Below are 14860 nucleotides of genomic sequence, written 5' to 3' on the forward strand. Positions count from 1 at the left end.
TGCTGGTCCGCCAGGGGGGACTTGTTTGTATCCTGGCTCTGGGTTTGAGTTCTGCTGTTGAACCTTACTGCCCTATGGGTGAGCATGACCATGTTGGTTGTTGCCAAGGTGGTTACCCTCACTGCAATTAGGGGTGGGTAGCTGCTGTGGCTTTCTCTGTGGGACCTTGCTCTGCCGCTGTACTGTGCTGACCCTTGTGGGCCCCTGTTGGGGGTTCATGGGTTGTTGATTCAGCGTGGCGTGGAGAGTTTTTTTTTTTTTTTTTTTTGGTCAGTCGTAGGCCGTGAACTCAGGGCCTGAGCACTGTCCCTGGCTTCTTTTTGCTCAAGGCTAGCACTCTGCCACTTGAGCCACAGCACCACTTCTGGCCATTTTCTGTATATGTGGTGCTGAGGAATCGAACCCAGGGCCTCATGTATACGAGGCAAGCACTCTTGCCACTAGGCCATATTCCCAGCCCCGAGAGTTTTCTCTTCTTTGATTTGTTCCCCGCTAGCTGCATGGGTCAAAAGAGCTTGCCTCTCAGATTGAGTATTGCTGCTGAGGGGTGGCCCATCCACCTGTGCGGAGTGTGCCTATCAGAGTGGGTGTTGCCGCTGAGGGGCAACTTGCCCACTTGTGTGCTCCTGCGGGGGAGTGGGTGTGGGACCCTCCTGCTGAGGGCTAGAATGCTGACCCATGCAGGCCCTCTGGGGGGCATGTGAGTATGAGCTCTTGTGCTTCTTTTAGGGGGTGCACTGGCCCAGATTGTTGGAGGGTGCTTGTGCCCTTTTGCAAATCTATTGTGGGGATGGTATGCGTGGTCCCCAGCAGTTCAAGTGTCTGGGCATGGGGTGGTGCCCACGGACTCTCTGCATGTGCTCGGGCCCAGGTGACCCTGCTGGTGTGGTGTTGCACACCAGCAAGCCTGCAACTGTTATTCAAAAAGTCCACGCAGACCAGGGCACCTCAAGTGGTGGTTAAATGCCTACCAGTCCCCAGGTCCCTGTGGGCAGATTCAGGCTCCCCAGCTGGGGCTTTGGAGGACACTGGCCTAAGGTGTCTCCAGGCCCCTTTGTTGGGAGCTGCTCCACACACTGCCAGCTCCCGTGTTCTCCCAGAATCTGTAGAGTCCTAGAGCTGCCAGATATTGGGCTCTTTTGTTCCCTCAGGGCGGGGAGGGGGAGGGAGGGAACTCTAGTTTCTTTGTCCCCTTGTGATGAGCTCTACATCAAGTTTTGGGACTCTGCCAGAGCTGATCTCCTGTTTGGGGGTGGGGGGCAATGGTGAACTTACTGGTCCTGGATTGTGTGTGTGTGCATGTGTGTCCCACACAGCTGTGGGCTTTTCCGGGCTGGGGTGTGGCAATCTTTTGGCGGTGACAGCAGCCCGGGCTCTCCACGTCTGGTGCCCGGTTCCCTTGCTGTTGTCTGGTCCCAGCCATTCGGTCCCACGCCACCCGTCCCATGCTGCTGTTTGGCTTGGTCCCACGCCGCCATTTGGCGTGGTCCCAAGCCACTGGTCCCATGCTTCCATTTGGCTCAGTCTAGTCTGTGTGCAGTCTGGGGCCCGTTGGAGCTCCTGCTGCCTGGTTTCTGTACTCGTGCTGGGACTTTTCTGCTGTTGCTTCTGTGGTCGCTGATGATCTGCGGTCCCATTCACTGGTGCCAGCGCCAGGGCCCACTTTCCCAGCCTGGCCTTTTTTGGGCCAGGGTGGGGAGGGTACCCCGGAGATTTTCCAGCTCCATGCAGATTATAGGCTTTTCTTTCTTTGTTATTTATCATTTCCTCTGTTTCTCTGTTTGTTCTGGTTGTTGGGTTTGCCAGTCTCATGATGGGGTGTTTGGTGTTGGAGTTCTCAGCTTACTATTTGGTTGGAGCGAGTTGGGGTGCCTCCCTATTGTGACTGTGCCATCTTCCTCCCTTGTAGCTACTTTTTAAAAACTCTTACTCTCTTCACACTGCAAATATTCTTATTACTAAAAGAGTAATGTTTTGAAGGGCCAGTTGTTAATTAAACTATGATTCTAGCTTAGACAAAACTGGTTATGAGCATAATTTTTTTTGCCCCTTTCCAAAGTCATCAGATGCCATATTTTCACTTGCCTTAAAGGAACATGCCTCTCTTTGATAACTTGATCTACAAATTCACATTGTACTTAGGAATTTTAATAAGTGTTCTCAAATCTTATGATATGCTGCACTACCATGACTCCTATTCAAGTCAATTTATTGTAGGGAGATCATGATTTCTTTTTAAAAATTTATTGTTGCTATAAAGGTGATCTACAGAAGGTTACAGTTACATAAGTCAGATAAAGAGTACATTTCTTTTTTTGGATAATGACATTCCTTCCCTTGGTGTTGGTATCATGCTTTTTAAAAGTTTAGACAAAGAAAAGTTTAGCCTGATTAGTTTTGACATTTGTCATTTGTCTCCCTCCAGTTAAATTTTCATGATTACTAAGAATGTCTTTGTCTGTCTCTGTCTCTTTCTCTCCCTGTCTCTCTGTCTCTGTCTCTGTGTGTGTCTCTCTCTCTATGTGTATGAGTTATAATAAAAAGTAGCATAACCTGCTGCACACTGCCCCTCTCTGGTAACCTTGCTCTAAAGACAACTGTGTTTAACTATTTTATTTCTTTTTAAAATTTTTATTATCTTTAACTAGACAAGGGAGTTGCCATCTAACAAAGCAGTTTATGAACACAATGCATCTTGACCAGTGTTAATGTCATCCCATTCAACATTCTTATCCATCCCTCCCAACCCTCCCCTTCTATCACTTTTCTTATTTTTTTAGGATGTACAACGAATTACTTTTTAATTTTTTATTGTTATTATAAAGGTGATGTACTGAGAGGTTATAGTAACTTAAGTCAGGTAAAGAGTAAATTTCTTTTTGAACAACCACTTCTCTCCACCTTTTAAAAAATTTCTTATGATTTTCTTTCTATTTCTAAACAACATGCTTCTATGGCTATATTTTGAATTTTAAGACCTAAGAGAAAACTTAGGTTTTATCTATTGTCTTCCTTTAATGGAAGCTGAAGATTTAATTCTTGTTGTAATACCCCTTTGTTTATCCTTTAAATTTGGACTGGTTTTGGTTAATTAGTTAAAAGGCAGTTTAGTATCATGGCTAAGAGCAAGGCCTTTAGGCTCAAAGTCTAGCATCACCTCCTACTGCATTTGTGTGTTTTTGAGCAAGTTGAAAAATCTAAGTGCCATAGTTTCTCAACCAAGTTGTTTTCTCATAGACTTGCTTGTCTTCCAAAGTTCATGTGTTGGAAATTTAATCCCCAGAGTAAGTGTTGAGAGTAGTACTTTTAAGAGGTGACTAGGTTGCATTTATCAACAAAGTTAATCAAGGAGTATCCCTTAGGAAAGGATAAGTTTGTTCCCCTTCTTATTTCTCTCTTTCTGCCTTTCTCCTTCCTCTTCTGCTCCCATACCTGATGCCTCCTGCCATTTTCTGACAAGGTCTTCAGGTCTTCTTCACTAGGTACTGGGCACTCATCTTGAACTTCCTCTAGAAGTGTAACAAATAAGTCGTATCTTAAAAAGAAATTATCAGGTCTAAGATACTTAATCATATGAAGCATCTGGACTGTCTTGCATAGCTCCAACTGTCATCATCATCATCCACATCTTTATCATCTGTGGACTTAAAGTACCTCAGTCTGCTTTTAGCAGATGAGGGTGGGGTGGCAGTTTGACCTAGGTTGGGCTGGTCAATAGCAAATCTCTTTTGCATACTTTGTCTGGTAAGATTTATGCCATGGATAATGAGTGAATTTATAAACTCCTGAGGCAAGCCTCTTCTAAAGACAAGAGAGCCCAGAGAGGCAATTTATGCAGGCTGCTTTCTTCTACTAGAGGCACCAAATAGGTAGATCTTCTTCCCTGGGAGTAGTCACTGAGGGAGTAGAGACAGTCCCTGCCTCTACTTGTTTTTCAGTTTGTTCACTGGGTATATATTTATGTTCTCTCTACTCTATGTAATTTATTATGTTGTTTTTGAAATTCATAATACATACATCTGTAAATGTAGGGTATTCTTTCAGGAAACTTATAGGACTGTGTTAAATATGCTTCTTCTAAACTAGTTCCTTGTAACAGGTGACTTTTACTAACATCTAAACCCAGCAATAGTTTGGGGTACTTTCTAACTTGTCTTTCCCAAACAATAATTTGTTCAAAATACAGAAATTCAGAAAGTTCTCCATAACCTGAAAAACTTTCAAGAGAATTTGATATAAGGCACCTATTTCTTTTCTGAGGAATAGTTTTGGCAAGAGAAAGTTGCTTTATATGCAGGCATTTTGAGTGAGGTGTTTATTTTCAAATAAGTTCACCATTTTTTCCTCTTTTTACTCCCAAACTTGTTCATTTTCTTTATTCTTAGACTCTGCTCTTCCCTTCTTTCTCTTTGTCATCTTCCCAGACTATCACTGCCTTTATCTTTTTATATCTAGTGAGCCATAAATTCTCTTACTTCTGCCTCCTATATTCCTCAAATCTATCCCTTTGGATACCCCAGTGGCTCCAGGTTCAAATCACTGTCAGCTGTTACTTACAGCAGCCTTCCAACTTCCTTTTCCCCAGTTTCTCATATAAATAGCCTTCCTCTAAACTGGTGGGAGTGAAGTTTCTAAAATGCTATTTGATCTTGTCATTCCCAGGTTGAAACTACCAATGACTTTTAGAGCTAAAGGATAAGTTCTGTATTTCTTGGAATGTCAATTATAGCTCTGCTTTGATTGTGGCTGCATTCTTAGGGAATTACTTGCAGATACTTATTTTGTATGTATTGTTCCCTTTACATGGCATGTTCCTGTCTTCTCTTTCCCCCATGCCTTGCCTGAAAAAGCTTGTTTATCTTTCACAATAGTTTGAATATTATCCTTAGGAAAGAGTATCTGAGGCTTAGATGTGGTGGTGCATACTTGTAATACTAGTTACCTGCTAGGCAGAAATTGGATGAATCGTAGTCTAAAACCAACTGGGGAAAAAGTTAGTCAAGCCTCATTTCAATAAACAAGTTAGACATTGTGATATATGTCTGTAATTCTAGCTGTATGGGAAGCATAAGTAGAAGCATGCCAGTTCAGACTGACCAACACCAAAAAACAAAAACAAAAATGCACAAGACAATATCTAAAAAATGACTAAAGAAGAAAGGACTGAAGCCTGACTGACATACCTAGCAAGCACAATACCCTGAGTTCAAAACACCAATACCACCAAAAACAAAAAGCAAAACAAAACAAAAAACTCCAAATGTTTACCTCTTCTCTCCCACATCTGGGTGGCACACACTTCCAAAGAATTCCCATAATGTGTGGTATACACACTTTGCAGTTATCACTGCTCTGTTCTTGTTTGTCTATATTTCCTGAATGGAGTTTCTAGAGATTCAGGGGCTTAAGATCCCCAGATTCACAGGATCACTGTTTGAATCTATCTCAGGCAGAAAAGTCAGAGAAACTCTATCCCCAAAATAACCAATAAAAAACTAGATTAGAAGTATAGCTTAAATGGTGGAGTCAGCCAGTTGAGCAAGTACAAGATCCTGAGTTCAGAATCCTGGTACCACCAAAAACAAAACCCCAATTCTACACTGTCACATAGGACAAAGTCTTTATAAATCATACAGTTGAACAAAGCTATACTGAGAAATTTAAATCTTAGTGAATCAGTCTGTCTCATTGTGGGTTTGTTTAGAAATGGTTGCTATCTTGCTGTAAGTAGTTTTAGCTTCATCTAAGAACTCTTTTTTTTCTTCTCTCTCTCTCTCTTTTGGTCATGGGACTTGAACTCTGGGCCTGGGTACTGTCCCTGAGCTCTTCAACTCAAAGCTAGCACTCTATCATTTGAGCCACAGCGCCCCTTCCAGTTTTCTGGTGGTTAACTGGAGATAAGAGTCTCATGGACTTTCTAACCCATGCTGGCTTTGAACTGCAGTCATCAGATCTCAGCCTTCTGAGTAGAACACAGAGTAAAACAGAGTAGAAACAGAGTAAAGGACCTCAAGTTAGTGATGATGAGTGTCTATGAAGGTAAATGCTGAAGAAACTCTGAGCATGAGGAGAGTTCTGAAGGCCATAATAATAGGCATTTGTGGAGAAGCTGGCTGCTGATATATTCCTTCACAGAAAGCCATTTGAATTAGCTCTATTGGGCCCTAATCCTCCATTTGAAACTAAACTGCTCTTGCATCTTTAAAGGGTTCCCAAGCTTAGCTGCACTGACAAGAAGTTATAAAAAGTAGCATGGCTGTTTATAAGGAGTATGGAAATCATTCTTCAGAAGGGCTTTGGCCAGTTTAGGGTGTAAATCTAGAGGCTTCCACTTAAATGGCTGACCATTTGCTAGGCAAATGGTTTAATCTCTACTGAGCTTTAGCTACTTAAGCTTAGTTATTTTGAAGACTGAAAAAGTAGTGTACATAAACGGTCACACATTAGCTGCCTCAGGGCAGGTGATTAGTGAATGTTAGCTTTCCTTTCTCCTTACAATATGTTTTCCATGTTTTTAGTGTTCCTGATCATTATTGGTTGTGATTTTGATCTTGGTCTTGCTGCTATCCATATGTTTACAGTTTCTGAAGCTAAAAAAATTAGGCAAAAGGCTACTGAGGGTGAGAAGAGGTGCATATAAATGGTTGTAGATAAAATGGTTACTTTAAAGGGCTATAATTAAGCCTTTTTTTGTCTATAATCCTTTACTCAGGAGGCTGAGATCAGAGGATGGAGATTCTAAGCTAGCCTGGGCAAGAAAGCCCATGAGACTCTTATCTCTAATTAACCATAAAAAAGCCTAAGTGGAGGTATAACTCAAGTGATAGAGCACCAGCCTGGAGCAGAAAAGCTGAGAGACTGCACCCAGGTCCTGGGTTCAAGCCCTAGTACTGGCACTCATACACACACACACACACACACACACACACACACACACACACACACACACACAGGAAAAGAGCTATAATTAGGGAGCAGGTTTTCTTGGTGATTGAGAATTTAAAACATACCTTAGAATCTTAAGAAGTAATAATGTACAGGGGGAGAACTGTTGATTCTTTCCTCTCTGTTTCGGAAAATGTTTTTCAAAACCTCATTCAACTAACTACTTAGTTAAAAAATGTCTGGGCCTAGTGGTAGAGTGCTTGCCTCATATTCATGAAGCCCCAGGTTCGATTCCTCAGCACCACATATATAGAAAAGGCCAGAAGTGGCACTGTAGCTCAAGTGGCAGACTGCTAGCCTTGAGAAGAAAGAAGCCAGAGACAGTACTCAGGCCCTGAGTTCAAGCCCCAGGACTGGCAAAAAAAAATTTCTACGTTCCCAGTACAGTCCATCAATCCTACTATTGCTTCAAAGACTTAGCATGTACAGTAATAGGATTTCATATGTATTAATCTATATGATCTCATTACAGAAAAGATTTGACATGGTTTTCAGGAGCATAAAACACTACACAAGTAAAATGGTATGATAGGGACAGAAAATAAAAACAATAATCGAAAGGTAACATGGAATGTGATGTTAAAATTAGGTGGAAAATATATAATACATAAAATATCATGCCTATTTCATTGTTACAATGCAATAGCAAAATTTACTCTGAGCTATCTGATAACAAAAATGAAAAAGGAAGCATGGTGAATATGGTTAACTTGTTTCTCTAAGCAAGCAAGGTGTTTTGAATCCTTAGCTTTGTGTATGTGTGTGTGTGTGTGTGTGTGTGTGTGTACATGTGTGTGCCATAAGTGGGGCTTGAACTCAGGGCCTGCGCACTGTCCTTAGCTCTTATTTCTCAAGGCTAGTACTTTTTTTTTTTTTTTGGCCAGTCCTGGGGCTTGGACTCAGGGCCTGAGCACTGTCCCTGGCTTCTTTTTGCTCAAGGCTAGCACTCTGCCACTTGAGCCACAGCGCCACTTCTGGCCGTTTTCTGTATATGTGGTGCTGGGGAATTGAACCCAGGGCCTCATGTATACGAGGCAAGCACTCTTGCCACTAGGCCATATCCCCAAGGGCTAGTACTCTTCTACTGAGCCATACCTCAAATTATGGCTTTTTGCTGGTTAATTGGGGGTAAGAGTCTCACAGACTTCCTACCCGGGCTGCCTTTGAACTACGATCCTCAGGTCTCAGCCTCCTGAGTAGCTAGGAGTATAGGTGTGAGCTACCAGTACTTGGCTTTTGCCTTCATTTTTTTTTTTTGAAGGCTAATTTAGTTGGATATAAAACTGTTGTCTTCTTCAGCACTTTGAATATGACAGTTTCAATGCCTTGTCCCTGATTCTTTTCCCCTGTCCTGGGGCTTGAACTCAGGGCCTGGTGCAGTCCCTGAGCTTCTGTGCTCAAGGGTAGAGCTTTACTACTTATGCCAAAGTGTCACTTCTGCCTTTTTCTGAATAGTTTATTGGAGGTAAGAGTCTCACTGACTTTTCTGCCTGTGCTGGCTTTGAACCACAATCCTTAGATCTCAGCCTCCTGAGTAGTTAGGACTACAGGCGTGAGCCACCAGTGCCCAGCTTCTCAATTATTATTATTTTTGACAAGAGGCTGTTAGTGTTCTCCTTTCATGTAGTATGTGATTCTTCTCTCTATGCTTTTGATCTTTGTTCCCCCCAGTGGCTAGTAGTTTGACTATTATATGCTTAGGAATGTGTTGTGGCCTTTTTCTTTTTGGCATTACTGAGGTTTGAACCCAGGATTTTGTACTTGTCAAGTGGGCACCCTAACACTTCAACTTTGCACTCAGCTCTCTGTAGAGTTCTTTTAACTTCCAGATGCTTCTTTTATTTAGTCTAGCCTCTTTTCTGTCTACCTCAGCACCTGCAGTTTGTTAGTTCTCAAGAAATTCTTCCAACACTGAAAGCTTTTCAATATGTCCTACAACTCCAGTCTGTCTTAGACATTGTCCACTGCTTTCTGTATGGTCACTACACTCCAGTGTTGTGAACAGAAGTTAATAAACATTTTTCAAACCTCTCCAGAGTTAATCACAGATAGCAAATAGCTTTTGGGGTGGCAATAATATGACTGAGGCAAATATAATTTACCCATTGCTGAGTTTTTGTGCAATTGCTAATAGCAACATAATCCTCAAATTACTGAGACTTTGTGAAATAATATTTTTCATTTTAATCTAGGTTTTGTGTATTAATATTTAATGTAAAGTTATTAGAGAAATACTAACTCATTATAAAGCAAAGATACCTTGAAAAGAGACCAAAATTGAATGGAAATTCTAGTTGGGACCACCAGAAAGAGCAAAAATATTTATCAGAATCTACAGAAAATCTTTCCTTTGGGTGTTTTCCATTGTAAACATTTAACCATTGCAGTCATTTACATTCTGTGTAATTATAATACCTCTGTTTTACTTAATATGCAGCAAATCCTTTTGATTTTAATCAATTAATTAATTTGTATCAATCCTGGCATAAATTTATTTGTGTCTGGTCCTAGGGCTTGAACTCAGGGCCTGGACACTGTCCCTGCACTTTTTTTGCTCAATGCTAGCTCTGCACCACTTGAGCCACAGCTCTACTTCTGGCTTTTTTGGTGCTTAATTGGAGATAAGAGTGTCATAGACTTTCCTGCTTAGGCTGGCTTTGAACTGTGATCTTCATATCTCAGCCTTCTCAGTAGCTAGGATTACAGGCATGAGCCTCTGATATGAGCTTCTTATTTTTTAAATGTACTATTACCATTATTAGTCGTATTAGTATTTACAGTACTGAGGATTGCACCTAGGGCCTTGTGTATGCTAGGCAAGTCTTCTACTACTGAACTTCATCCCCAGCCTACACACAGGCTTCTTAGGTATTAAACTTAACTACTTCCTTTAAGTCATTTGCATGCTCCTTGGCTATACACTGACACTTGGTGTTTGGTCTCAAAATGAAATAGGGTACAAAGAGGATCTGTATAGGGAAATTGGAATGTAAGTGTCATGGTATTTGAGAAAAATTTCTCTGCATGACTCAATAAAAGTATATAAGTACATTCTAAGGTAAGTTATTTATTTTGTGATGGTCCTGGGACTTGAACTCAGGGCTTGGTACTATACTTAAGATTTTTTTCCTCCCTTAAGGAAAACCAGGACCCATGGCTCCACTTCTGGATTTTTTGTTTGTTAACTGGAGATAAGAATTTCATGTACTTTTCTGTCCAGGCTGGCTTTGAACTTCCATCCTCAGGTCTCCATCTCCTAGGTAGCTAGGATTAGAGACATGAGTCAATGGTTAAAAATATCTTAATTTACTTGCAAAACAGTTTGGTGTAAATGAGCTGAACAACGCATGGCGGGGAAGGGAAAGGGGGAGGGGGGAAGGGGGAATGAGGGAGGAGGTAACAAACAGTACAAGAAATGTATCCAATGCCTAACATATGAAACTGTAACCTCTCTGTACATCAGTTTGACAATAAATTTTTTTTAATATCTTAATTTATCTGTTTTAAAATTTGATCAGAACACTAGCCTACCTTCATCCTTTGTTAATTATTATTGTAATTGTATTGAGGTATGTTTAAGTGATAGAGTGCTTGCCCTAGCATGCATGAAGTCCTGGGCTAGATCCCTAGCATTAAAAAAAAATTAAAAACAAAGATTGGTTATTAAAAGTAAGTGTTCAAGAGTAATAGTAAAACTCATAAGAAGGGTACTTACAAGTAAAAAAAGAATATTCAGTGGGGAATATTAAGAAAATTATCCTTCTTTCCCCTACCCCATAGAAATAGTAGGGGCATATAGTCTTTTACTCAATATCTAGTAGGAGGGCTTTAGATAGATCACTTAGAGATTTAAAGAATCTCTCAGACTCCCATTGTTGTAAACAGAGAACAGAAGACTGCCTCATTGAGAAATCCAGCAAGGAGATAGCAGTGCTGGTCAGCTGCTCCCATAGCAAGAGCTACATAGAAAGTAGCTGTGTTGGGATTTACAAAGGATATATGAATGTTACCTGCAGCTCAGAGGCAGGCCTAGTGGAAGAGAGAAGTAACATTGGAGCTGTTTGACTTTAACCAGGTAGAATGACTAGAAGGCCAGTGAGGCTCCAGCAGAGTCTTTGGAGTGACAGCCAATAACTCTGAGGGGAGACTCGAAGCACCGACAAAAGTGGGTCTGAGAAAAAATCAGCTTCAAACATCATGAGACTGCTCTTTGGGCAGGACCACTCAAGTTGGAATCTTCTTTTGTTCCTTTTCATATTCTTCCTCTTTGACATGTCATCTGTGAGAGAATCAACAGCTTGGGATAGGGTGAAGCTTGAGGGAGAGAAGAGAGGCAGCTGATCTCAAATCCTTTCATCCTTGGAACTGGGGAAAAGATGTGAATTACTGGGCTGGGATGTAGCTCAGTGGCAAAGCACTTGCCTAGCAAGTGCAACATCCTGGGTTCGATCCCCAGTACCAAAAAAGAAAAGACAAAAAATACAGTTTAAAAAAAAGATGTGAATTACTAAGTGGAGATTGGTTTGTTACATGGAAAGAGCATATGCTTTTCTGTTATTGAAAACTGACAAAAAGAATAATGCAAGCCTGCTGCAGTATTCAACTGGTGACAGAGGAAACTTTATTTTTACTTTTTAAGGGATAGAAGTTGTATTTGATCATACATTGCTTAGTGATTGTTAAATAAACACAGAAACATATTTTTTATGCTAGATATAGACTTGATATCCTATGAGATGACTCATTTGTTTAACACAATTATGGTTATTTGTGCTTAATATTTATTTCTCTCCTCTTTTGTTTTCTTGTCTTTGGATTTTCATAGTATTAGAACCAGAAGGATGATGTCAGATTAGTTATTATTTTTCATTGTAAAAGATAATATACTCTCAGAAACAAAAAAACACATATCATTCCTTACCTACTGGATCCAAATGATTATCATCTTTCCCTAAGAGTTAACTACTATCCTGATTTCAGTGGCTATTTCTTTGCAATTTGATGACTCAGGTATATACACATAAGCATGCCTGCCATTAATTGATTGGTTGACTAACCTTTTTTGAGGCAAAGTCTCTCTGTGTATCTCAGGTTGACTACAAATGGAGGATCCTCCTATCTTAGCCTCTCAAGTGCTGGGATTACTGTTGTGCATTACGAGGCTGGGCTCTATTTTTTTTCATAGATTAGAAGTTGCTTAAAATTATAGATATTAATATAAGTGCAGTCATAGGGAGATGTTTAATTTCATTGAAAGCACTAAGTTTTCAGGAATTAGGTTAAATATATATAATTGCTGTGCTATTACATTTAGGCATTGCTTTGAGCAATGAGATTTGTTACCTATTTATTTCAACTTTCCCCCTATTTGTCAATGTGGATTATACCTTTTCATTAATATTTTTAAAATGTTTATTATATCCAATGGAATAAGTACATATAAAAGTTACCATGTCATAATGTCCCTTCCTCTCTTTTCTTTCTCTTCCAGCATGGGTAGGTTCTCTATCCATGGGGATGATTTTCTTTTGCTGCCCTATTGTCAGCGTCTTCACAGATATATTTGGCTGTCGGAAAACAGCTGTCATGGGTGCTGCTGTGGGGTTCATTGGACTCATATCCAGTTCTTTTGTCAGGTAAGAGCTTTGTTTCTCTCTGTGCTTTTGAAGAACTGTTAAATACCTCTTTCTTTTCATTGCTTAAAATGTTTAGTTCACAAATTGTACTGTTACTTATGTCAGCAAAGCTTGAGAATTTGAATGCTTTTGTTAGCAATGTGTAAGATTTAGTATTCCCTGGTGTTAAACACGTTTCTCCTTTTGTCTTTTTCTACTCGTACAGAAATCTTAAAAGAATCACTTATAACTGTGAGTTAAAAGAATCATTTATAATTGTGAGTTATATAGAGCAATGGCTTCAAGTTAAGGTCAGCTTATCTTAGACCCAAGGGGTTACAATCATGTTTTGTGCTGTTTATTAGCTTAGTATAAAATTTTTCTATAGAAGCAATTCAACCTGTCAGTTATGTGTACAATTCATCTTAATCAGTGTCACAAGTTAGTTTCATTGTCACATATATACATTGAGTATTATGATTGAATTGAAACCCCTTTGTATAACTACTTAAAGATAATAAAACTAAAAGAAATAGAAACATGATTTTAAAACTGATTCCTAGGCACAAAATTTTTATCTAAGCTTTAAAAATGAACATATTAGACTGGGCACCATTGGCTCATGCCTATACTTCTAGCTACTCAAGAGGCTGAGATCTGAGGATTGTAGTTTGAGACTAACTCAGTCTGGAAAGTACTAACTCAGTCTGGAAAGTACATCTGACTCTTATCTCTAATCATACCCCCCACCCCCACCCCCATAGAGCAGGAAATAGAGCCGTGACTAAACTTGAATAGCCTTTAGCAAAAAAGCTCAGGGCCAGGGCCAGGTCCCTGAGTTCAAGCCATAGGACTGGCACACACACACACACACACACACACACACACACACACACACACACACACACTTAAATACCCTGGGAAAATGAAATGGTCAAATGTACATTAAAAATAATATCAGCCAGGATTTGGTGGTTTAAGCCTGTAATCCTAGCTACTCAGAATGATGAAGTTTGAAGATTAAAGTTGAAGTCATCCCAGGAAGAACAGTCTACAAGATTCTGTCTCTAATTAGCCAGCAAAATTCTGGACTGGAGGAATGGCTCAAGTAGTAGAGTACCAGCTTTGAACAAAAATGCCTTGCAAGATTGCCTTCAGTTCAAACCTGGGTATAAGCACAAAATCAAGAACAGAACAAATAAACAAAACTCGTGTGTGTGTGTGTGTGTGTGTGTGTGTGTGTGTGTGTGTGTGTGTGTGTGTTTGGCTGGTTCTGGGGCTTCAACTCTGGTTCTGGGCACTGTCCCTGAGCTCTTCAGCTCAAGGTTAGCACTGTACCCACAGCACTTGAGCCACAGCACCACTTCCAGTTTTCTGGTGGTTAATTGGAGATAAGAGTCTCATGGACTTTCCTTCCCGGGCTGCTTTGAACCAAGATCCTCAGATCTCAGCCTCCTGAGTAGCTAGGATTACAGGTGTGAGCCACTGGTGTTGGCACTTACAGTTTTTTCTGAGGAGTTTATTGGAGATGAGAGTCTCACAAATTTTTCTGCCTGGGCTAATTTTGAATCACCATCCTCAGATTATGGTAGCTAGGTTTACCAGCTCCTGGCTAACAAAACTTAATGTCAATGCACTATGCATCCGCCATAAGACTCTTCTTGCGGGGCTAGGAATGTGGCTTAGTGTTTGCCTAACCTCCATGAAGCCCTGGGCTGGATTCTTCAGTACTACATAAACAGAAAAAGCCAGAAATGGCCCTGTAGCTCAAGTGGTAGAGTACTAGCCTTGAACAAAAGAAGCTCAGGGACAGTGCCTAGGTCCTGATTTCAAGCCCCAGGACTGTCACACACACACAAAAAGACTGATGGGCACATTACTGTAACAACACCAGTTCCCTAGTAATGCCTTTCCTTGCACTGTTAGAATAACCCTCAGAGAAATTCCTGTTTAATATGACTCTCTGGTAGCAGAAAGTACACTTTTTTAATTTTGAAAATATTTTTATTATTTATTTTTTGGTGAAACTGGGATTGAGCTCAGGGCCTCATGCTTGCTAGATGCTCTATCACTGAGCCACCCCCAACTCAAGAAAACTCCTTAAGATCATTTTCATCCTTTGCCTATTTTAGTGTTTTATCTTTTTTTACTTTTCCTTCCCTATTTAATTTCATGATGCTTTAGTTGAGAAACATGATTTAATCACTAGAGGAAAAAGTCAAATTTGTAATTCTTGTCCCATTTGTTTTTAAATATTTAGTGTCCAATCAACAGAAACCTTAGTTTTACTATTTCATCTC

The 14860-nt window shown here is 40.4% G+C and overlaps 1 protein-coding gene across 4 annotated transcripts in view; it reads left to right on the forward strand.

Moving 5' to 3' along the window:
* Nucleotides 1–14860, forward strand: part of Slc16a10 (solute carrier family 16 member 10) — a 134466-nt gene that overhangs the window by 73195 nt on the left and 46411 nt on the right. For all 4 annotated transcript variants that reach the window (XM_048353919.1, XM_048353918.1, XM_048353916.1 and 1 more), the window contains exon 2: nt 12437–12581. In XM_048353919.1, coding sequence (XP_048209876.1) covers nt 12437–12581 — 145 coding nt within the window. The remainder of the gene's footprint in view (nt 1–12436; nt 12582–14860) is intronic.

The sequence above is a fragment of the Perognathus longimembris genome, chromosome 9, assembly GCF_023159225.1.
Source record: "Perognathus longimembris pacificus isolate PPM17 chromosome 9, ASM2315922v1, whole genome shotgun sequence".
NCBI classification, from domain to species: domain Eukaryota; kingdom Metazoa; phylum Chordata; class Mammalia; order Rodentia; family Heteromyidae; genus Perognathus; species Perognathus longimembris.